Source organism: Lagenorhynchus albirostris, chromosome 2 (assembly GCF_949774975.1).
Source record: "Lagenorhynchus albirostris chromosome 2, mLagAlb1.1, whole genome shotgun sequence".
Taxonomy (NCBI): Eukaryota; Metazoa; Chordata; class Mammalia; order Artiodactyla; family Delphinidae; genus Lagenorhynchus; species Lagenorhynchus albirostris.
The window spans coordinates 24,262,580-24,282,230 of NC_083096.1; the positions used below are offsets into that span (position 1 = coordinate 24,262,580).

At 39.2% G+C, this 19,651-nt stretch overlaps 1 protein-coding gene across 1 annotated transcript in view; it reads left to right on the forward strand.

The window, feature by feature from the left end:
- The window catches only part of LOC132515376 (kinesin-like protein KIF28P), an 82,821-nt gene that overhangs the window by 8,669 nt on the left and 54,501 nt on the right, over positions 1 to 19,651 (forward strand). Inside the window, exons 2-3 of the mRNA XM_060141822.1 lie at positions 8,105 to 8,299; positions 15,581 to 15,784. Of these exons, the coding sequence (XP_059997805.1) occupies positions 8,105 to 8,299; positions 15,581 to 15,784 (399 nt within the window). The remainder of the gene's footprint in view (positions 1 to 8,104; positions 8,300 to 15,580; positions 15,785 to 19,651) is intronic.

Below are 19,651 nucleotides of genomic sequence, written 5' to 3' on the forward strand. Positions count from 1 at the left end.
TTTTTGTGTGGACACGTTTTCATTTGGGTATATACCTATGCATGGAACTGCTGAGTCATACAGTAACTCTATGTTATCATTTGAGGAATTGCCAGACTTTTCCAAAGCAGATGCACCATTTTATATTACTACTAGCAGTGTATGAGGGTTCCAGTTTCTCGAATTCAGGCTAACACTTGTATCTTACTTCATTATAGCCATTATAGTTGGTGTGAAGTGGTATCTCATGGTTTTTCAGGTAGACTGCCTGTTTCCTTTTCATTTGTTAGGTCTGGTGGGTTTTATCTTGCTCCTTCATCTGCTGTGTGTTTTTCTGTCTTCTCATTTTGCTTATCTTACTGTGTTTGGGGTCTCCTTTCTGCAGTCTGCAGGTTCGTAGTTCCCGTTGTTTTTGGTGTCTGTCCCCAGTGGCTAAGGTTGGTTCAGTGGGTTGTGCAGGCTTCCTGGTGGAGGGGACTAGTGCCTGTGTTCTGGTGGATGAGGTTGGGTATTGTCTTTCTGGTGGGCAGGTCCACGTCTGGTGGTGTGTTTTGGGGTGTCTGTGGACTTATTATGATTTTAGGCAGCCTCTCTGCTAATGGGTGGGGTTGTGTTCCTGTCTTGCTAGTTGTTTGGCATAGGATGTCCAGCACTGTAGCTTGCTGGTCATTGAGTGAAGCTGGGTGTTGGTGTTGAGATGGAGATCTCTGAGAGATTTTTGCCATTTGATATTACTTGGAACTGGGAGGTCTCTTTTGGACGGGTGTCCTGAAGTTGGCTCTCCCACCTCAGAGGCACAGCACTGCCTCCTGGCTGCAGCACCAAGAGCCTTTCGTCCACACGGCTCAGAATAAAAGGGAGAAAAAGTAGAAAGAAAGAATTAGTAGAAGTAGAAAGAAAGAAAGAAAGAGAGAAAGAAAGAAAGAAAGAAAGGAGGGAGGGAGGGAGGGAAGGAGGAAGGAAGGAAGGAAGGAGGGAAGGAAGGAAAAATGAAAGAAAGAAGATAAAGTAAAATAAAGTAAGATAAAATATAATAGTTATTAAAATAAAAAAATAATTATTAAGGGAAAAAAAAAACGGACGGATAGAACCGTAGGACAAATGGTGGAAGCAAAGCTATACAGACAGAATCTCACACAGAAGCATACACATACACACTCACAAAAAGAGGAAAAGGGGAAAAAATAATATATCTTGCTCTCAAAGTCCACCTCCTCAATTTGGGATGACTCATTGTCTATTCAGGTATTCCACAGCTGCAGGGTACAGCAAATTGATTGTGGAGCTTTAATCCGCTGCTCCTGAGGCTGCTGGGAGAGATTTCCCTTTCTCTTCTTTGTTCTCACAGCTCGCAGGTGCTCAGCTTTGGATTTGGCCCCGCCTCTGCGTGTAGGTCGCTGGAGGGCGTGTGTTCTTCGCTCAGACAGGACGGGGTTAAAGGAGCTGCTGATTTGGGGACTCTGGCTCACTCAGGCCGGGGGGAAGGAGGGGCACGGAGTGCGGGGCGAGCCTGCGGCGGCAAAGGCCAGCATGGCATTGCACCAGCCTGAGGCGCGCCGTGCATTCTCCCGGGGAAGTTGTCCCTGGATTCTGGGACCCTGGCGGTGGCGGGCTGCACAGGCTCCCCGGAAGGGAGGTGTGGAGAGTGACCTGTGCTCGCACACAGGCTTTTTGGTGGCGGCAGCAGCAGCCTTAGCGTCTCATGCCCGTCTCTGGGGTCCGCGCTTTTAGCCGCGGCTCGCGCCCATCTCTGGAGCTCCTTTAAGCAGCGCTCTTAATCCCCTCTCCTCGCGCACCTGGAAACAAAGAGGTAAGAAAAAGTCTCTTGCCTTTTCGGCAGGTCCAGACTTTTCCCCAGACTCCCTCCTGGCCAGCCGTGGCGCACTAACCCCTTCAGGCTGTGTTCACGCCGCCAACCCCAGTCCTCTCCCTGAGCTCCGACCGAAGCCCAAGCCTTGGCTCCCAGCCCCCAACCGCCCCGGCGGGTGAGCCGACAAGCCTCTCGGCTGGTGAGTGCCGGTCGGCCCCGATCCTCTGTGCGGGAATCTCTCCGCTTTGCCCTCCGCACCCCTATTGCTGTGCTCTCCTCCGCGGCTCCGAAGCTTCCCCCTCTGCCTCCTGCAGTCTCCGCCCGCGAAGGGGCTTCTAGTGTGTGGACACTTTTCCTCCTTCACAGCTCCCTCCCACTGGTGCCGGTCCCGTCCCTATCCTTTTGTCTCTGTTTATTCTTTTTTCTTTTGCCCTACCCAGGTACGTGGGGGGGTTTCTTGCCTTTTGGGAGGTCTGAGGTCTTCTGCCAGCGTTCAGTAGGTGTTCTGTAGGAGTTGTTCCACGTGTAGATGTATTTCTGGCGTATCTGTGAGGAGGAAGGTGATCTCCACGTCTTACTCTTCCGCCATCTTCCCGGAAGCCTTCCGTATCTCATGGTTTTGATATGCATTTTCCTGATGACTAATGATGTCATGCATCTTTTCATGTACTATTGCCTATTAGTATATCTCCCTTTGGAAAATGTCTGTGCAGATCCTTTGCTCATTTTTATATTGGATTATCTTTTTATATTGAACTGTTCTTTATATACTCTAATACAATTTCTTACTAGATATATGATTTGCAAATTTCCCAAAGGGTCATCTTTTCATCCTTTGAAACACAAAAGTTTTTAATTTTGAAGTCCATTTTTTTTTAATTGTGCTTTTGAGGTTATATCTCTCTTTGCCCAATCCAATGTCATGAAGATTTATGTTTTCTTTTTTAGTTTTAGCTCTTACATTTAGGGCTTTGGTCCATTTTGAGTTGATTTTTTTTTTTTTTTTTTTTTTTTTTTTTTGCTGTACGCGGGCCTCTCACTGTTGTGGCCTCTCCCCTTGTGGAGCACAGGCTCCGGACGCACAGGCTCATCGGCCATGGCTCACGGGCCCAGCCGCTCCGCGGCATGTGGGATCTTCCCGGACCGGGGCACGAACCCGTGTCCCCTGCATCGGCAGGCGGACTCTCAACCACTGCGCCACCAGGGAAGCCCTTGAGTTGATTTTTATATATGATGTGAGGTAAGGATCCAAGTTCATTCTTTTGCATGTGGCCATTGGGCTTTCCCAGCACCATTCCTTCTAAAGGCTATTCTTTCTCCATTTTGGCAGCTTTGTTGAAAATCAGTTGATCACAGATGTTTGGGTTTATATCTGGATTCTCCACTTCATTACATTAGCCTGTATGTGTGTATGTGCCAGTACCACACACACTTGATCACTGTTGGTTGTACTGAATTGTGAAGTTGGTGTGAATCCTACTTTGTTCTTCTTTTTAAAGATTGTTTTGGCTATTCTGGATGCCTGGCAGTAACATATGAATTTTACAATCAGCTTGTCAATTTCTACAACGAAGTCAGGTGGGATTCTGAAAGAGATGGCATTGGATGTACATCAATTTGGGGAGCGTTATCTTAATAATGCCAAGTCTTTTGATCTATAAAATGGGGTGTTTTTCTAATTTTTAGAAACAATGTTTCTAAATTCCCACAATGTTTTGTAGTATTCAGAATATATGTTTTGTACTACTTTTGTTAACCTTATTCTTAAAGATTTTATTCCTTTTGGTAGTATTAGAAATGAAATTTTCTTAATTTCCTTTTCAGATTGTTTAAAGTGTAGAGAAATAGTTGATTATTGTATATTGATTTTACATCCTGCAAACTTACTGAACTCATTCTAATAGTTTTTAGTGGATTCCTTAGGATTTTCTAAGATCACGTCATCTGCAAAGAGCAATCATTTTACTTCTTCCTTTCCTATCTTGATGCCTTTTGTTTCTTTTTCCTGCCTAATTGCCCTGGCTGGAACCTCCAATACAATATTGAATAGTAATGTCAAGAGTAGAAATCCTTGTCTTCGTCCTGATCTTAGGGGGTAATAGTCAGTCTTCACTATTAAGTGTGATATTAGTCGTGGGTTTTTCATGGATGCCCCTTATGAGGTTGAAGAAGTTCCATTCTATTCCTGATTTGTTGAGTGTTTTTTATCATGAAAGGGTGTTGGATTTTGTCAAATGCATTTTCTACATCTTGAGATGTGTGATTTTTTTGTTTTATTCTATTGATATGTATTACATTAATCATTATTTTAAAGTGTACCCAAGATTTGTTTTACTCAGGTATAGTAAGGTGACAGATTTAGTGACAACTGCCTTATAATTCTCAAGAGAAAGGAGCATTCCATGCAGCCACATGGGGAAGTATCAAAGTTGGTCAGAAGGCTGGAGAAAAGAATGCATGGGGCTTCCCTGGTGGTGCAGTGGTTGAGAGTCCGCCTGCCGATGCAGGGGACACAGGTTCGTGCCCCGGTCCGGGAGGATCCCACATGCCGCGGAGCGGCTGGGCCCGTGAGCCATGGCCGCTGAGCCTGCGCATCCAGAGCCTCTGTTCCACAACAGGAGAGGCCACAACAGTGAGAGGCCCGCGTACCGCAAAAAAAAAAAAAAAAAATATATATATAGAATGCATGGCCCACAGCCTTATGGTCGTTTCCACAGGAAGGAACGGGCAAGGCATGGTAGGCAAGTTTGAGCAATCTTAAGATTGGACAGTTTGAGTCGTTTCCATGCGTGCAGCCTACTTTTCAGGTACCTGGCCCTGGGGTGATGTAAGGTGAGGAAAATATTGGTTTGACATGTGAGTTAGATAAAGGAGGTGTTTGGGATGTGGACTTTGGATTGGTTGGTTTGCATGAAAGGTAAGTTTTTTGCTATCTCTACAAATTCATTAGCCCTGGGAGGGACAATCTCTCCAGGCCCCAGGGATGTCAAATTTCATAAATATAGAAAATAAAAAACATGATCAATAGAATCACTTTCAGATGTTAAACCAACCTTGTATCCCTAGGATAAATCTCATTTTGTTACGGTGTATAATTCTTTTTATATGTTGCTGGATTCACGTTGGTAATCATTTGTCGGGGATTCTTGTGTCCATATTTATAAGAGATATTGGTCTGTAGTTTTATTTTCATGTGATGTCTTTATCTGGATTTGTTATCAGGGTAATACTGGCTTCATAAAAATAAGTTGGGGGATATTCCCTGTTCTATATTTTGGAAGAGTTTATGAAGAATTGGTATTAATTCTGTAAATGTTTGATAGAATTAAGCAGTCAAGCCATTTCTTCATGAGTAGGTTTATTTGTTGTGTTTTTACTACCATCTCTTCATTTGTTATAGGTCTATTCAGATGATTGTCTATTTCTTCTTGAGTCTGTTTCAGTAGTTTGTGTCTAAGAATTTGTCCATTTCATCTAAATTATCTAATGTAATCAATTGTTTATACTATTCCTTTATAATCCTTCCTTTAGTTCTTTAATCTGGTTTCCTTTATTTCTGTGAATATATTTATAATTGTTACTTTAAGTATTTTTCTGATAACTCCAGCATCTGGTTACTTCTGTTGCCTGCTTTTTTTCCAATGTGTAGGTCTTACTTTCCTATTTCTTTGCATGCCTCACAGTTTTTTAGGGAAACTGGACATTTTAGATAATATATTGTAACAAGTCTGGGTACTGGTCCTCCCGCCCCTCTGTAGCTTGTTATTGTTATTTGCTTGTTTATTTGTTTAGTGATTGGCTGCATTATTTTAGTTAAGTCTTATCTTCCACCAGGTTCTAGGTACTTTTGCTGTAAACTTCTTTGCCACAAACATTTTCACCACATAACTAGTTGGCCGTAGGGTAATTTTGCCATAAAAAAATAAAATAATGAAAAAGAAAAGAGGGACATTAAAAGACTATTTCTAAATACAAAATATTTGATTGCATTTAAGTTATGTGTAGATTCTTAGCAATACTGCACAAATAACTGATTTTATTTTGTGGCTTGTACGTAAAGCACTTATCTTTGAAGTGTTTCATTTATAGTATCATGCTTTTTTTTTTGTTTTTTGTTTTTTTGCTTGTTGATTAGTCTTCTCATTTGGCATTGAACTTTTTTCTTTTTCACTAAAATTTCTTCCTTCATTAAGAGAGGTATCAGCTCCAAACACTAGGATACATATTTGTAACTGAGCTTTGGTGTGTTGTGAAAGCCTCTACACTGTTGTTGGTTCTTGGCATATTGTCACATGTCCCTTGATGGGTGTTCCAAAGTTCTCTGGGAAATGTTGCAACTCTGTGCCTTTGAGGCCCTCAGCTTCTTTCTTCTCTAACGTAGTGTGTTTCAAAATAAGAAAACAGGGACTTTCCTGGTGGCACAGTGGTTAAGACTACACACTCCCAATTCAGGGGGCCCGGGTTTGATCCCTGGTCAGGGAACTAGATCCCACATGCATGCCACAACTAAGAGTTCGCATGCCACAACTAAGGTCCCACCACCACAACTAAGGAGCCAACAAGCCACAACTAAGGAGCCCACCTGCCACAACTAAGACCTGGAGCAACCAAATAAATTTTTTTTTAAAAAAAGAGAAAATCAAAACCTAAAAAGGGGGGGGAGCACAAAAATTTTTTTAAATACCTTATTAAAAAAATAAGAAAACAACTCTTGGAGCAAATAAATCATCGTCACTGTCAGTTAAAGGCTTCAGTAACGTGGATAACAGGAAGAAGTGCTAATGCATTTAAACCAATTGAAAGCAAACTGTTAACCAGTTAATTTTATCTGGCATGGCAGAATTGCTTTATGACCAGTTAATTATGCACCAAAAATGTTTGTGGTGAAAATGTGTGCAGCAAATATGTTTATGGCAAAGAAGCTTAATGGTGAAAACACCAAACACGCCCCCCAACCCCTACTTTTTTTGTTGCTCCTCAAGATGACACAGCTTTGGGTATGCCCTGGTTACCCTGGGGTGGTAACAGTTTTTGTAGGGCTCCCTTTCCCTCTTGTCCACACCAAGCTGCAAACTCCACTGATTGCTGATTGATTGCTGTGTTGTTTTCAACAATGACATTGGGCATAAATTGCTCTACAAACTAATTCAATCAAATTCTGGTTCTTTTGAAAAGTTTAACTTCTGAGATCAGTGTTTGATATTTTTTTCAGTGTCCAGGTGGGTTCCTCCCCTGTAAACTAGAGGGCCTGTACTTTAACCTGTTTCTTGAATCTCCCAATTGCCTTTCATCACAGCCGCCTCTGTTCTTAAGAGTGCCCCTAGGGTTGAACTTCTCTAAGGGGGCAAATCTCTTTGGGAAGAGATTAGGTGCTATCTGCCCAGGCAAGATCTCTAAACCAGGACTGTGGATTTGTGGGTGGGGACAACAGCAAGCTACTCTGTATGACACCCCAGCTCTAGAAGCCCAGCACTTGGTGAATGTGGAACAGCAGCCTGTGACCCTCACAGCTTGTCTCTTTTGGTATAGAACCACTACCTCAGGGACCAGGGTAAGGGTTATCAGTACCCCAGTATTCTCAGCATGCTGCAACCAAAGTAGAGTCTCCGTTCCATGAGTGGAAATTGGGTAGAAGAAGGAACTCTCATCTCTCACCTATACTTTCCTACACTTAGCCTCAGTCACAGGTAGATAAGGGCAGGGTGGGAAATGCTGATATTCTCCTCCTAGGAATAAATCCCTCCTACTGGGATCTGGGGAGAAAGGGAACCCTGTCTTCTTAGCTCCAGCAATCTGAAGTCATCTCTGCTTTGCTGAGCTGGCAATGGAGAGGGAAGGAATAGTCTTGCTTAAATAACACAAACTCCATTCTTACCAAATTTTGATAGATTTTATTGAATAGATCTTTCTTCATTGACTGTTTGCTTTTAGAACCATTTCCAGAGGCTTTAAATTTTTTCATTTTTTTCGTTAATAATTTTCACCAGTTTTGCTGGGGAGTGGGACAGTGGAGCTTCTTACATTGTCATGTTGGAAATGGATCTCTGATGCTATAGTTTATGCTATTAGTATAGCTGAGTGTTAGATATGCTATTCTCAGAAATTTAATATGACTAGAGACAAGCCTTTTAAAATTTCTGAGGAAGCATAAGAGCAACTGTTGTCATAATAGCTGCTAAGAATAACATAATTAGAGAACAACATGAATAAATGATAAGTTATTGGCTTAATTTCTTACTAGATATAAAGACCTGCAAAACAATCAGATGACAGAAAAACTTAATGATTGACTCTGAATTTGTAATTTGACTACAGAGAGAGAAGAATTCTGGGAGCAAATGTGTGATTTCCATGCATTCCAGGACCACTACCATTATACAAGACCCTAAGAATCCAGAACATACGAAGACATTTACTTTTGACCTGGCATACTGGTCTCACAATGGATTTCAAAAGGATAAGGATGGTGTGTTTATTTCAGCTAATCCTAGCAGTAAATTTGCAGGCCAGGTAAATTGCTTTAAAACAACTTCAATGGTAGTTTTTTTTTTTTAATAAAGTGTTGACAATATACTGGTACAATTATTTTTATGCAAGCGTACTACAATATATGCTTCCATATGAGAGTTTGGTTTTAAATATATTCCTTTTCATGTTAAATATGAGGTCCAAAAGTGTAGCTATTGCCTAAATATTTAGACACTCAAGTCAGTTATTTTCCAATGTACTGACATATTTTGAAAAAGGAATGTCAAGTCAATTATATTTCCTTCTCTGAGATGAGCAAAATAAGCAAAATTGCACAGCACTCAGCATTTTGAGAACTTTGGTTTATTGAGTATTTATCATATGCCATGTACTATTCTGCCTTAAAGTTGCTCACAATTTGCTGTAGGGAGACAGGCAAAAAAGTGCATTCACATGTTACAGTTTCTGTGATAAAAAATATTTATGGGATACAATGGGGTTCAAAGGAAAAATGGTCATTTCAATCTGGACAGAGCTCATTAAGCTTCTTGAATCTGTGGGTTTGTAATTTCCATCAAATTTTGAAAAAATTTCAAACAAAATTTCTCCAAGTATTTTTGGTCTCTTCTATTCCTTCTGTGACTCTAGTTACATACATGTATGCTTGAGATTGTCCCATAAGTCACTGAGGTTCTTTTTTTTGGCTTCTTTCTTTTTTTTTTTTTAACATATTTATTGGAGTATAATTGCTTTACAATGGTGTGTTAGTTTCTGCTTTATAACAAAGTGAATCAGTTATACATATACGTATGTTCCCATAGCTCTTCCCTCTTGCATCTCTCTCCCTCCCACCCTCCCTATCCCCCCCTTCTAGGTGGTCACAAAGCGCCGAGCTGATCTCCCTGTGCTATGTGGCTGCTTCCCACTAGCTATCTATTTTACGTTTGGTAGTGTATATATGTCCATGCCACTCTCTCCCTTTGTCACAGCTTACCCCTCTCCCTCCCATATCCTCAAGTCCATTCTCTAGTAGGTCTGTGTCTTTATTCCCGTCTTGCCCCTAGGTTCTTCATGACCTTTTTTTTTTTCTTAGATTTCATATATATGTGTTAACATATGGTGTTTGTTTTTCTCTTTCTGACTTACTTCACTCTGTATGACAGACTTTAGGTCCATCCACCTCACTACAAATAACTCAATTTCATTTCTTTTTATGGCTGAGTAATATTCCATTGTATATATGTGCCACATCTTCTTTATCCATTCATCTGTTGATGGACACCTAGGTTGCTTCCATGTCCTGGCTATTGTAAATAGAGCTGCAATGAACATTTGGCACATGTCTCTTTTTAAATTATGGTTTTCTCAGGGTATATGCCCAGTAGTGGGATTGCTGGGTCGTACGGTAGTTCTATTTGTAGTTTTTTAAGGAACCTCCGTACTGTTCTCCATAGTGGCTGTATCAATTTACATTCCCACCAACAGTGCAAGAGGGTTCCTTTTTCTCCACACCCTCTGGTCACTGAGGTTCTGTTCACTTCCTCCCAGCCTTTTCTCTCTGTTCTTCTTGTTTGCATACTCATCTTTAAAAATTCAGCCCAAATATTATAGCCTTTGTTAAACCACCCCCAAAAATACTCTCTGTCAAGTAGTTCTAACTTCACAAATGCACTGAAAGGATTTAAAGGATCTCCTGGGAATGCACTTTGAGAGCCACTGCCCTAGAGCAATGAATAAAAAATCAAGCAAGAAAAATATAACTAATGAGTCAAGTGTGGGAAAATGGAATTATGAAACAAACTCAAAGTGTGGCAGGAAAAGAGGGAGAGAAAAAAACAAAGAGGAGATAAGACAAATAGAATACAAATAACAAGATGGTAGATTTAATGCCAACCATTGATTATTTTATCAAATGTAAATAAACACACCAATTAAATGGTACAGATGATCAGATTTGGTAGGAAAAGCTGGATCCAACTACATCTGTTTACATAAACCCAATTTAAATATAAATAAATAGATATCCATGTAAACACTAACAGAAAGAAAACTGCAGAGGCTATATTTACATCACACAAAGTAGACTTCAGAACAAGGAATATTTCATAATGATAAAGTAATCAGTTCACTAAGAAGACATACTATCCTAAATGGGTATGTACCTAATAACAGAACTTCAAAGTACATGAAACAGAAACTGATAGAAATTGAAGGAGAAATAGACAAACCTACAATTGTGATTGGTGACTTCATCACTCCTCTCTGAGTAACAGAACAAATAACCCCAAATCAATAATATTATAGAAGACCAGAACAATATCGTCAACCTAATTGACAATTATAGAACAATTCTGCTACCCCCATTCAACCACAGCACTACACACTTTTTTTGAGTGAACATGGAACTTTCTTTATGATAGATCATATTCTGGATCATTAAACTAGTCTCAATAAATGTAAGATAACTGAAATCATACAAATTACATTCTCTGACCACAATGAAATTAAACTAGAAAGAAATGACAGAAAGGTATTAGGAAACTCCTCAGATATTTAAAAAATAGCAGATTTCTAAACAATCCATAGGTCAGGGAATAAACCATAAGGGAAATTAGTAAATATTTTGAACTGAATGAAAATCAAAACATCAAAATTTGTGGGATGCAGCTAAAGCAGGGCTTAGAGGAAATTTTATAGCATTAAATGTTTATATTAGAGAAGAACAATCTTAAATTAACAGTCTAGGCTTCCACCTAAGAATTTAGAAAAAGAAGAGTATAGACAAAGCAAAAGAGGAAGAAATAAGAACGATTAACTTAAGACAGTAAAATAATAGAGAATAATCAATTAAAAGCTGGTTCTTTGAAAATAACAATAAAATTGATAAACCTGTAGCCAAATTGATCATCAAGGAAAAAAAGATACAAAGTACCAAAATGAAAGAGAGATGTTACTGCAAATCTTACAGACATTAAAAAAATAATAAGAGAATATTATGAACAACTTAATGCTGATAAATTTAAAAACATAGATGAAATGGACACAGTCTACTGAAGTTCACACAAACAGAAATAGATAACTCAGGTAGCTCTATATCTATTAAAGAAATTGAATTTATAGTTAAACTTCTCCCCTCAAAAACTAAGCCCAGATGACTTTTCTGTGAATTCTACTAAAGGAAGAAATAATGAGAATTATGAAAAAAAAAATCTTGTAGATGATAGAAGGACCATTCATTTTTTGAGGCAAATATTACACCAAAACCTGCCAAATACTACAAAAACACTACAGATCAATACCCTTCATAAACATAGACACAAACATTGTTAACAAAACTTTAGCAAATAGAATCCAACAGTATACTTTTTAAAATACGTCGTTGTCAAGTGGGACTTCTTTTCCTGGGAATGTGATCAGATGCAGAAAAAGCAATTGACAAAACTCAACACCCAATCATGATAAAACTCTCAGCAAACTTAAAATCGGAGGGAGCCTCCTAGAAATAGAACTTCCTTCAGTACATAGGTAACATAACATTTGATGGTGAAACAATGAATATGTTGCCCCTAAGAATGGGGACAAGGCAAGGAGGTCCAATCTCATCATTTCTATACAACATCTACTGAAGGCCCTAGCCAGGCAACTTACAGAATAGGAGAAAATATTTACAAATCATATATTAATAAAAGGTTAATATCTAAAATATATGAAGAATTCATATAACTCAATAGCAAAAAGAAATCTGATTTTAAAATGGGCAGAGGAATTAAATGGACATTTTCCTCAAAGAAGGTATACAAACAGCCAACAGATACATGAAAATGTGCTCAACATCACTAATCATCAGGGAATGCAAATCAAAACCGCAATGTGGGAACTTCCTGGTGGCACAGTGGTTAAGAATCTGCCTGCCAATGCAGGGGACACGGGTTCAAGCCCTAGTCGGGGAAGATCCCACATGCCGCAGAGCAACTAAGCCGTGCACCACAACTACTGAGCCTGCGAGCCACAACTACTGAGCCCGTGTGCCACAACTACTGAGCCCATCTGCCACAACTACTGAAGCCTGTGTGCCTAGAGCCCGTGCTCCACAACAAGAGAAGCCACCACAATGAGAAGCCTGCACACCACAATGAAGAGTAGCTCCTGTTCGCCCCAACTAGAGAAAGCCTGTTCATAGCAACAAAGACCCAACACAGCCAAAAATAAATAAATTAATTAATTAATTAATTTTAAAAACACCACAACATGATATCACCTCACACCTGTTAGAATGGCTATCATCGAAAATGACAAGAGATAAGTGTTGGTGAGGGTGTGGAGAAAAGGGAACCCTTGTGCACTGTTGGTGGGAGTGTAAATTGGTGCAGACACTATGAAAGGCAGTATGGAGGTTCCCTTCAAAATTAAAAATGGAACTACCATGTGATCCAGCAATCCCACTTCTGAGTGTTTATCCAAAGAAAATGAAATCACTATCTTGGTAAGATATCTGCACCCCCATATTCATTGCAGTATTATTTACAATAGTCAAGACATGGAAACAAGCTAAGTGTTCATCGACAGATGAATGGATAAAGAAAATGTATATATACATAATACACAATGGAATATTATTCAGCCATAAAAAGAAGGAAATCCTGCCATTTGCAACACATGGCTGGGCCTTGGGGCATTATGCCAAGTGAAATAAGTTGGACAGAAAAAGACAAATACTATATGATCTCACTTACATGTGGAATCTTTTTTAAAAATGAACTTTTAGATACCGAGAACAGATTGATTGTTGCCAGAGGCAGGGGTTAATGTTGGGTGTCGAGTTTGAGGGGGGTGGGGGTGGGACACGGGTGAAGTGGGTGAAGGTCATCAAAAGCTACAGACTTCCAGTAAGGGAAATAAGTCCTGGGGATGTAATGTACAGCATGGTGATATACAGGCAGACCTCATTTTATTGTGCTTTGCTTTATTGCACTTCGCAGATACAGTGTTGTTGTTGTGGTTTTTTTTCTTTTTCTTTTCTTTCTTTCTTTCTTTCTTTTTTAAACAATTTGAAGGTTAGTGGCAATCCTGTATCAAGCAAGGCTTTTGATACCATTTTTCCAACGTTGCTCACTCCGTGTCTCTGTGTCACATTTTGGTAACTCTCCCAATATTTCAAATTTATCTTTCTATTTCTCATGGTGATCTGTGATCAGTGATCTTTGATGTTACTATTGCAAAAAGATTATGAAGGCTCAGATGATGGTTAGCATTGTTGAGCAGTAAAATATTTCTAAAGTATGATGTATACATTGTCTTTTTAGACATCATGCTATTGCACACTTAATACATTACAGTATAGTGTAAACATAACTTTTATATGCATTGGGAAAAACAAAAACTTTTTGTGACTCACTTTATTGCATTATTTGCTTTATTGTGATGGTTTGGAACTGAACCCAGAGTATCTCTGAGGTATGCCTGTAGTTAACAATACAGTATCGTATATTTGAAAGTTGCTGAGAGAGTAGATCTTAAAATTTCTCATCACAAGAAAAAAAATTAGGGGAATTCCCCTGCGGTCCAGTGGTTAGGACTCTGTGCTCTCACTGATGAGGGCCCAGGTTCGATCCCTGGTCAGGGAACTAAGATCCCACAAGCCACACCGCATGGCCAAAAAATAAACAAACAAACAAACAAACAAACAAAAACTGTGAAATAAATTTATTCTGGTAATCATTTCTCAATATATACATATATCAAATCATTATGCTATACATTTGAAACTAGTGTAATGTTATATGTCAATTCTATCTCAGTTTTTTAAAAGATAGTTTTAAAAGACTGTAAGAACTGTGCTGTAAAGAGACTTGATTAACTTTGTCAACAGCTTTCCCTCTCATCCTCCCTATCTTTTGTTGATCACCTATTAAGATACTGCAGAATTATAGTTTTACATACTGTAGTGTAGGAAAATGTTTCATGTAGTTGATTATAGGATGAAGAACAGGAAGAAACTAGAAATGTAGCTCTGTGACTTCTTGGCTTACCTAATATGCAAATCACTGACACCCAAAAGAGATTTCAATGGAAAACTATACAGAAAACTCTACAGCTAACAAAATTTACAGAATGATTCTATTCTCTAAGATTTTGTTTATTCAATAAAATTCTATGTTGTTTGTTTGAAGTTTTCAGTTCATAAAAATTGGCAATAAAAGCATTTCCCCCAAATCTCCAAATAGCACAGAGGAAAAAAGATAGCAAAACCAGTTACTTTACTAAGCTTGTGAGCACTCCTTAGGTTCAGCTCATAGCTCCTAAGGTAGAGTGGATATCTATTACATAAATACATTCTTCTGGTAAAAGTATGGTCTCAATGTTCTGAAAAACCACTGGCCAGATTCCACATTTTAAGCCTAGAGCTCCCCTAACACTTACAGTGTAATACTTTTTATTCCTTTCTCATGAGAAATGAATAGTGTAAGAAAATTGTTTATTGCCTATTGTCCTTATAAAAATCACACCACGTTAGTATGTGCATCTTTCCCAGAAATAAAAATTATATAAATTACACAAATGTATATATTGCAACAAATGGAGTGTATAATGCTTACTTACTATTTTATTGATATTAGAGAACAGAAAAGAATATGCACTTTGAAACAGCCTCAAATAAGAGAATTATTGCTGGCTATGACAATAACAGATAATCTCTCTCATATTACAGATAACGTAATAGATAATAATAGATAATCAGATGATAGATAATAAAAGCCAGACCACATCTTCTATTTCAAGCAATTGTGGGCACAAACATCTGTGTCTGCCACTTAAAAAAAAAGGGTGCATATCTATATGTGTGTGTTGGCTTCAGAACCACTAGGTCTTGTTAAAAACAAAAAAAGAAAGAAGGTTCAGCAGCAGCGAGTTAAAATTAGTGTAGGAATTTTGCGACGTTGTTTGGATTAAAGAATACAGAGAAATCAGAAAACACTTTGACTGGTCTGTGTCCGTTGGTCCCTTGAAATTATTGTCTAATTGCTGAATTTTAAAGACCTAGCCCATGTTTTGTCAAGGCTATAAAATACTCAAATCCATTACTGATGAATGCTGGCTAGTTGAAGATACATGGTGATTTGTGGTGATCAGGGTTTTCCAAACTGACAAATCCCTTTTTGGTTGCCAGCTTTATTTCACTGGTTCTAAGACAGCATCTGAGTTATATTTCAAGTAAGTCATATGATACTAATTAAGGTGGAACTCACCAAAACCAGAATATTAGATTTTAAGAGTACTGTGAAAAGTCAGTGCTGAACTTGATGCCTGTGGTCTTCTTTCCAGAGAGATGTTTTCCACGATCTTGGCAGGGGAATTCTGGACAGTGCCTGGCAAGGCTATAATACTACTCTCCTGGCTTATGGCCAAACTGGCTCTGGAAAAAGCTATTCCATGATTGGGTTTGGGGCAAACAAGGGTATCATTCCAAATGTGTGTGAAGAGCTATTTCAAGCAATTGAGAACCGGGAGAAAAATCAAGAATACCAGGTATGTATTATTCTAGAATCCCTTATTTAAGGAATTTTTTTTTCATTTTGGAAATTCTCTGCCCCCAATGAAAGTTATCGGCATCTCTATTTTAGGATAATGTTAATTATCCTAAAAGGATAGTCTCTTCAATAAATGGTGTTGGGAAAACTGGACAGCCATGTGCAAAAGAATGGAATTAGACCACTATATTACACCATACACAAAAATTTACTCAAAATGGATTAAAGACTTGAATGTAAGTTTTGAAACCATAAATGTTCTAGAAGAAAACATAGGCAGTAACCTCAATGAAATCAGTCTTAGTGATGTTTCTGTGGCTCTGACTCCAAAAGCAAGGGAAAGAAAAGCAAAAATAAACAAATGGGACTAATAAAACAAAAAACCTTCTTCACAGAGAAGGAAACCATCATTAAAATGAAAAAGCAAATAAAAGAAATGAAACTGAGTTATTGGTAATGAGATGGATGGACCTAGAGTCTGCCATACAGAGTGAAGTAAGCCAGAAGAGAAAAACAAATACCATATGCTAACACATATATATGAAATCTAAAAAAAAAAAAAAGGTCATGAAGAACCTAGGGGCAAGACAGGAATACAGACACAGACCTACTAGAGAATGGACTTGAAGATATGGGGAGGGGGAAGGGTAAGCTGTGACAAAGTGAGAGAGTGGCATGGACATATATAGACTCCCAAATGTAAAATAGATAGCTAGTGGGATGCAGTCGCATAGCACAGGGAGATCAGCTCGGTGCTTTGTGATGACCTAGAGGGGTGGGATGGGGAGGATGGGAGGGAGGCTCAAGAGGTAGGGGTTATGGGGACATATGTATGCATATGGCTGATTCACTTTAGTGTACAACAGAAACTAACACAGTATTGTGAAGCAATTATACTCCAATAAAGATCTATTTTTTAAAAATGAGGGCTTCCCTGGTGGCGCAGTGGTTGAGAGTCTGTCTGCCGATGCAGGGGACACGGGTTCATGCCCCGGTCTGGGAAGATCCCACATGCCGCCGAGCGGCTGGGCCCGTTAGCCATGGCCGCTGAGCCTGCGCGTCCGGAGCCTGTGCTCCACAACGGGAGAGGCCACAACAGTGAGAGGCCCAGGTACCGCAAAAAAAAAAAAAAAAAAAGGGCAGAAGACTTGAAAACGCACTTCCAAAGAAGATATACAGATGACCAACAGGGACATGAAAAGATGTTCACCGTCACTAATGATTAGGGAAAAGAAACTCAAAATCGCAATGAGATACTGTTACCAAAAGTGGGGTACAGCTGCTCACTGCTCAAAAGCCAACAAAGAGGCAAGGTTGGTGGAAAGGAAAGTTTGCTTTATATTTCAGAGGCTGGCAACCTGTCCAAAGGCTGACTGCCGCCAGCAGTCAGTGGGCAAGAGCTCTTACAGGGAAAGGAGAGAGGGGGCTACATGTGGAAACAGTAGTGTCAGCTCTGACAGTCATCTTGAAATTGGTCGTGTGGTGATCTGATCAGCATCATCTTGATTGTTTTAAGTATGGTTAATCTTCAGTTCCAGGGCCGGTTTCCATTTTTTTGAGGCCAGTTCTCGGAATTGTGGCAGCTTTTGTCATGGCTACAGTCTGGTCATCATACAGTTAACTTCTTTCACCTTGTGGGGTTTTTAGTATCTATAAGACAGCTCAAAGGATATGGCTCAGAATATTATCTACATCCCTTGGAGAGGAACTAAATGTCTTTGACTATGCTTAATGATTATTTAGTCTTGTTGGACTGGTTTTTTTAAAATTTAATTTAATTTAATTTTTTTATACAGCGGGTTCTTGTTAGTTATCCATTTTTATACATATTAGTGTATATATATCAATCCCAATCTCCCAGTTCATCCCACCACCACCCCCACTTTCCCCCCTTGGTGTCCATACGTTTGTTCTCTACATCTGTGTCTCTATTTCTGCCTTGCAAACTGGTTCATCTGTACCAATTTTCTAGATTCCACATATATGTGTTAATATACGATATTTGTTTTTCTCTGTCTGCCTTACTTCACTCTGTATGACAGTCTCTAGGTTCATCCAAGTCTCTGCAAATGACCCAATTTCATCCCTTTTTATGGCAGAGTAATATTCCACTGTATACATGCACCACATCTTCTTTATCCATTCCTCTGTTGACAGGCATTTAGGTTGCTTCCATGACCTAGCTATAGTAAATAGTGCTGCAGTGAACATTGGGGTACATGTGTCTTTTTGAATTATGGTTTTCTCTGGGTATATGCCCAGTAGTGGGATTGCTGGGTCATATGGTAATTCTAGTTTTAGTTTTTAAGGAACTACCATACTGTTCTCCATAGTGGCTGTATCAATTTACATTCCTATTAACAGTGCAAGAGGGCTCCCTTTTCTCCACACCCTCTCCAGAATTTGTTGTTTGTAGATTTTCTGATGATGCCCATTCTAACTGATGTGAGGTGATACCTCATTGTAGTTTTGATTTGCATTTCTCTAATAGTGATGTTGAGCAGCTTTTCATGTGCCTCTTGGCCATCTGTATATCTTCTTTAGAGGAATGTCTATCTAGGTCTTCTGCACATTTTTTGATTAGGTTTTTTGTTTTTTTAATATTGAGCTGCATGAGCTGTTTATATATGTTGGAGGCTAATCCTTTGTCCATTGATTCATTGGCAAATATTTTCTCCCATTCTGAGGGTTGTCTATTCATCTTGTTTATAGTTTATTTTGCAGTGCAAAAGCTTTTAAGTTTCATTAGGTCCCATTTGTTTATTTTTGTTTTTATTTCCATTACTCTAGCAGGTGGGTCAAAAAAGATCTTGCTGTGATTTATGCCAAGGAGTGTTCTTCCTATGTTTTCCTCTAAGAGTTTTACAGTCTTACATTTAGGTCTTTAATTCATTTTGAGTTTATTTTTGTGTATGGTGTTAGGAAGTGTTCAAATTTCATTCTTTTACATGTGCCTGTCCAGTTTTCCCAGCACCAATTATTGAAGAGGCTGTCTTTTCTCCATTGTATATCCTTGCCTCCTTGTCATAGATTAGTTCACTGTAGGTGCGTGGGTTTCCTATCATGTTCCATTGATCTCTATTTCTGTTTTTGTGCCAGTACCATATTGTCTTGATTACTGTAGCTTTGTAGTATAGTCTGAAGTCAGGGAGTCTGATTCCTCCAGCTCCGTTTTTTTCCCTCAAGATTTCTTTGGCTATTCGGGGTCTTTTGTGTCTCCATACAAATTTTAAGATTTTTGTTCTAGTTCTGTAAAAAATGTCACTGGCAATTTAATAGGGATTGCACTGAATCTGTAGATTGCTTTGGGTAGTATAGTCATCTTCACAATATTGACTCTTCCAATCCAAGAACATGGTATATCAGTCCATCTGTGTCATCTTTGATTTCTTTCATCTGAGTCTAATAGTTTTCTGAGTACAGGTCTTTTACCTCCTTAGGTAAGTTTATTCCTAGGTATTTTATTCTTTTTGTTGCAATGGTGAATGGATTAATTCACCATTAATAATTTTTTTTTTTTTGGCAGTACGCGGGCCCCTCACTGTTGTGGCCTATCCCGTTGCGGAGCACAGGCTCCGGACGTGCCGGCTCCGGACGCGCAGGCTTAGCGGCCATGGCTCACGGGCCCAGCTGCTCCGCAGCATGTGGGATCCTCCCGGACTAGGGCATGAACCCATGTCCCCTGCATCAGCAGGCGGACTCTCAACCACTGCACCACCAGGGAAGCCCAATTCACCATTAATTTAATTTCTTTAATTTAATTTCTCTTTCTGATATTTCGTTGTTAGTGTATAGGAATGCAAGAGATTTCTGTGCATTAATTTTGTATCCTGCAACTTTACCAGATTCATTGATTAGCTCTAGT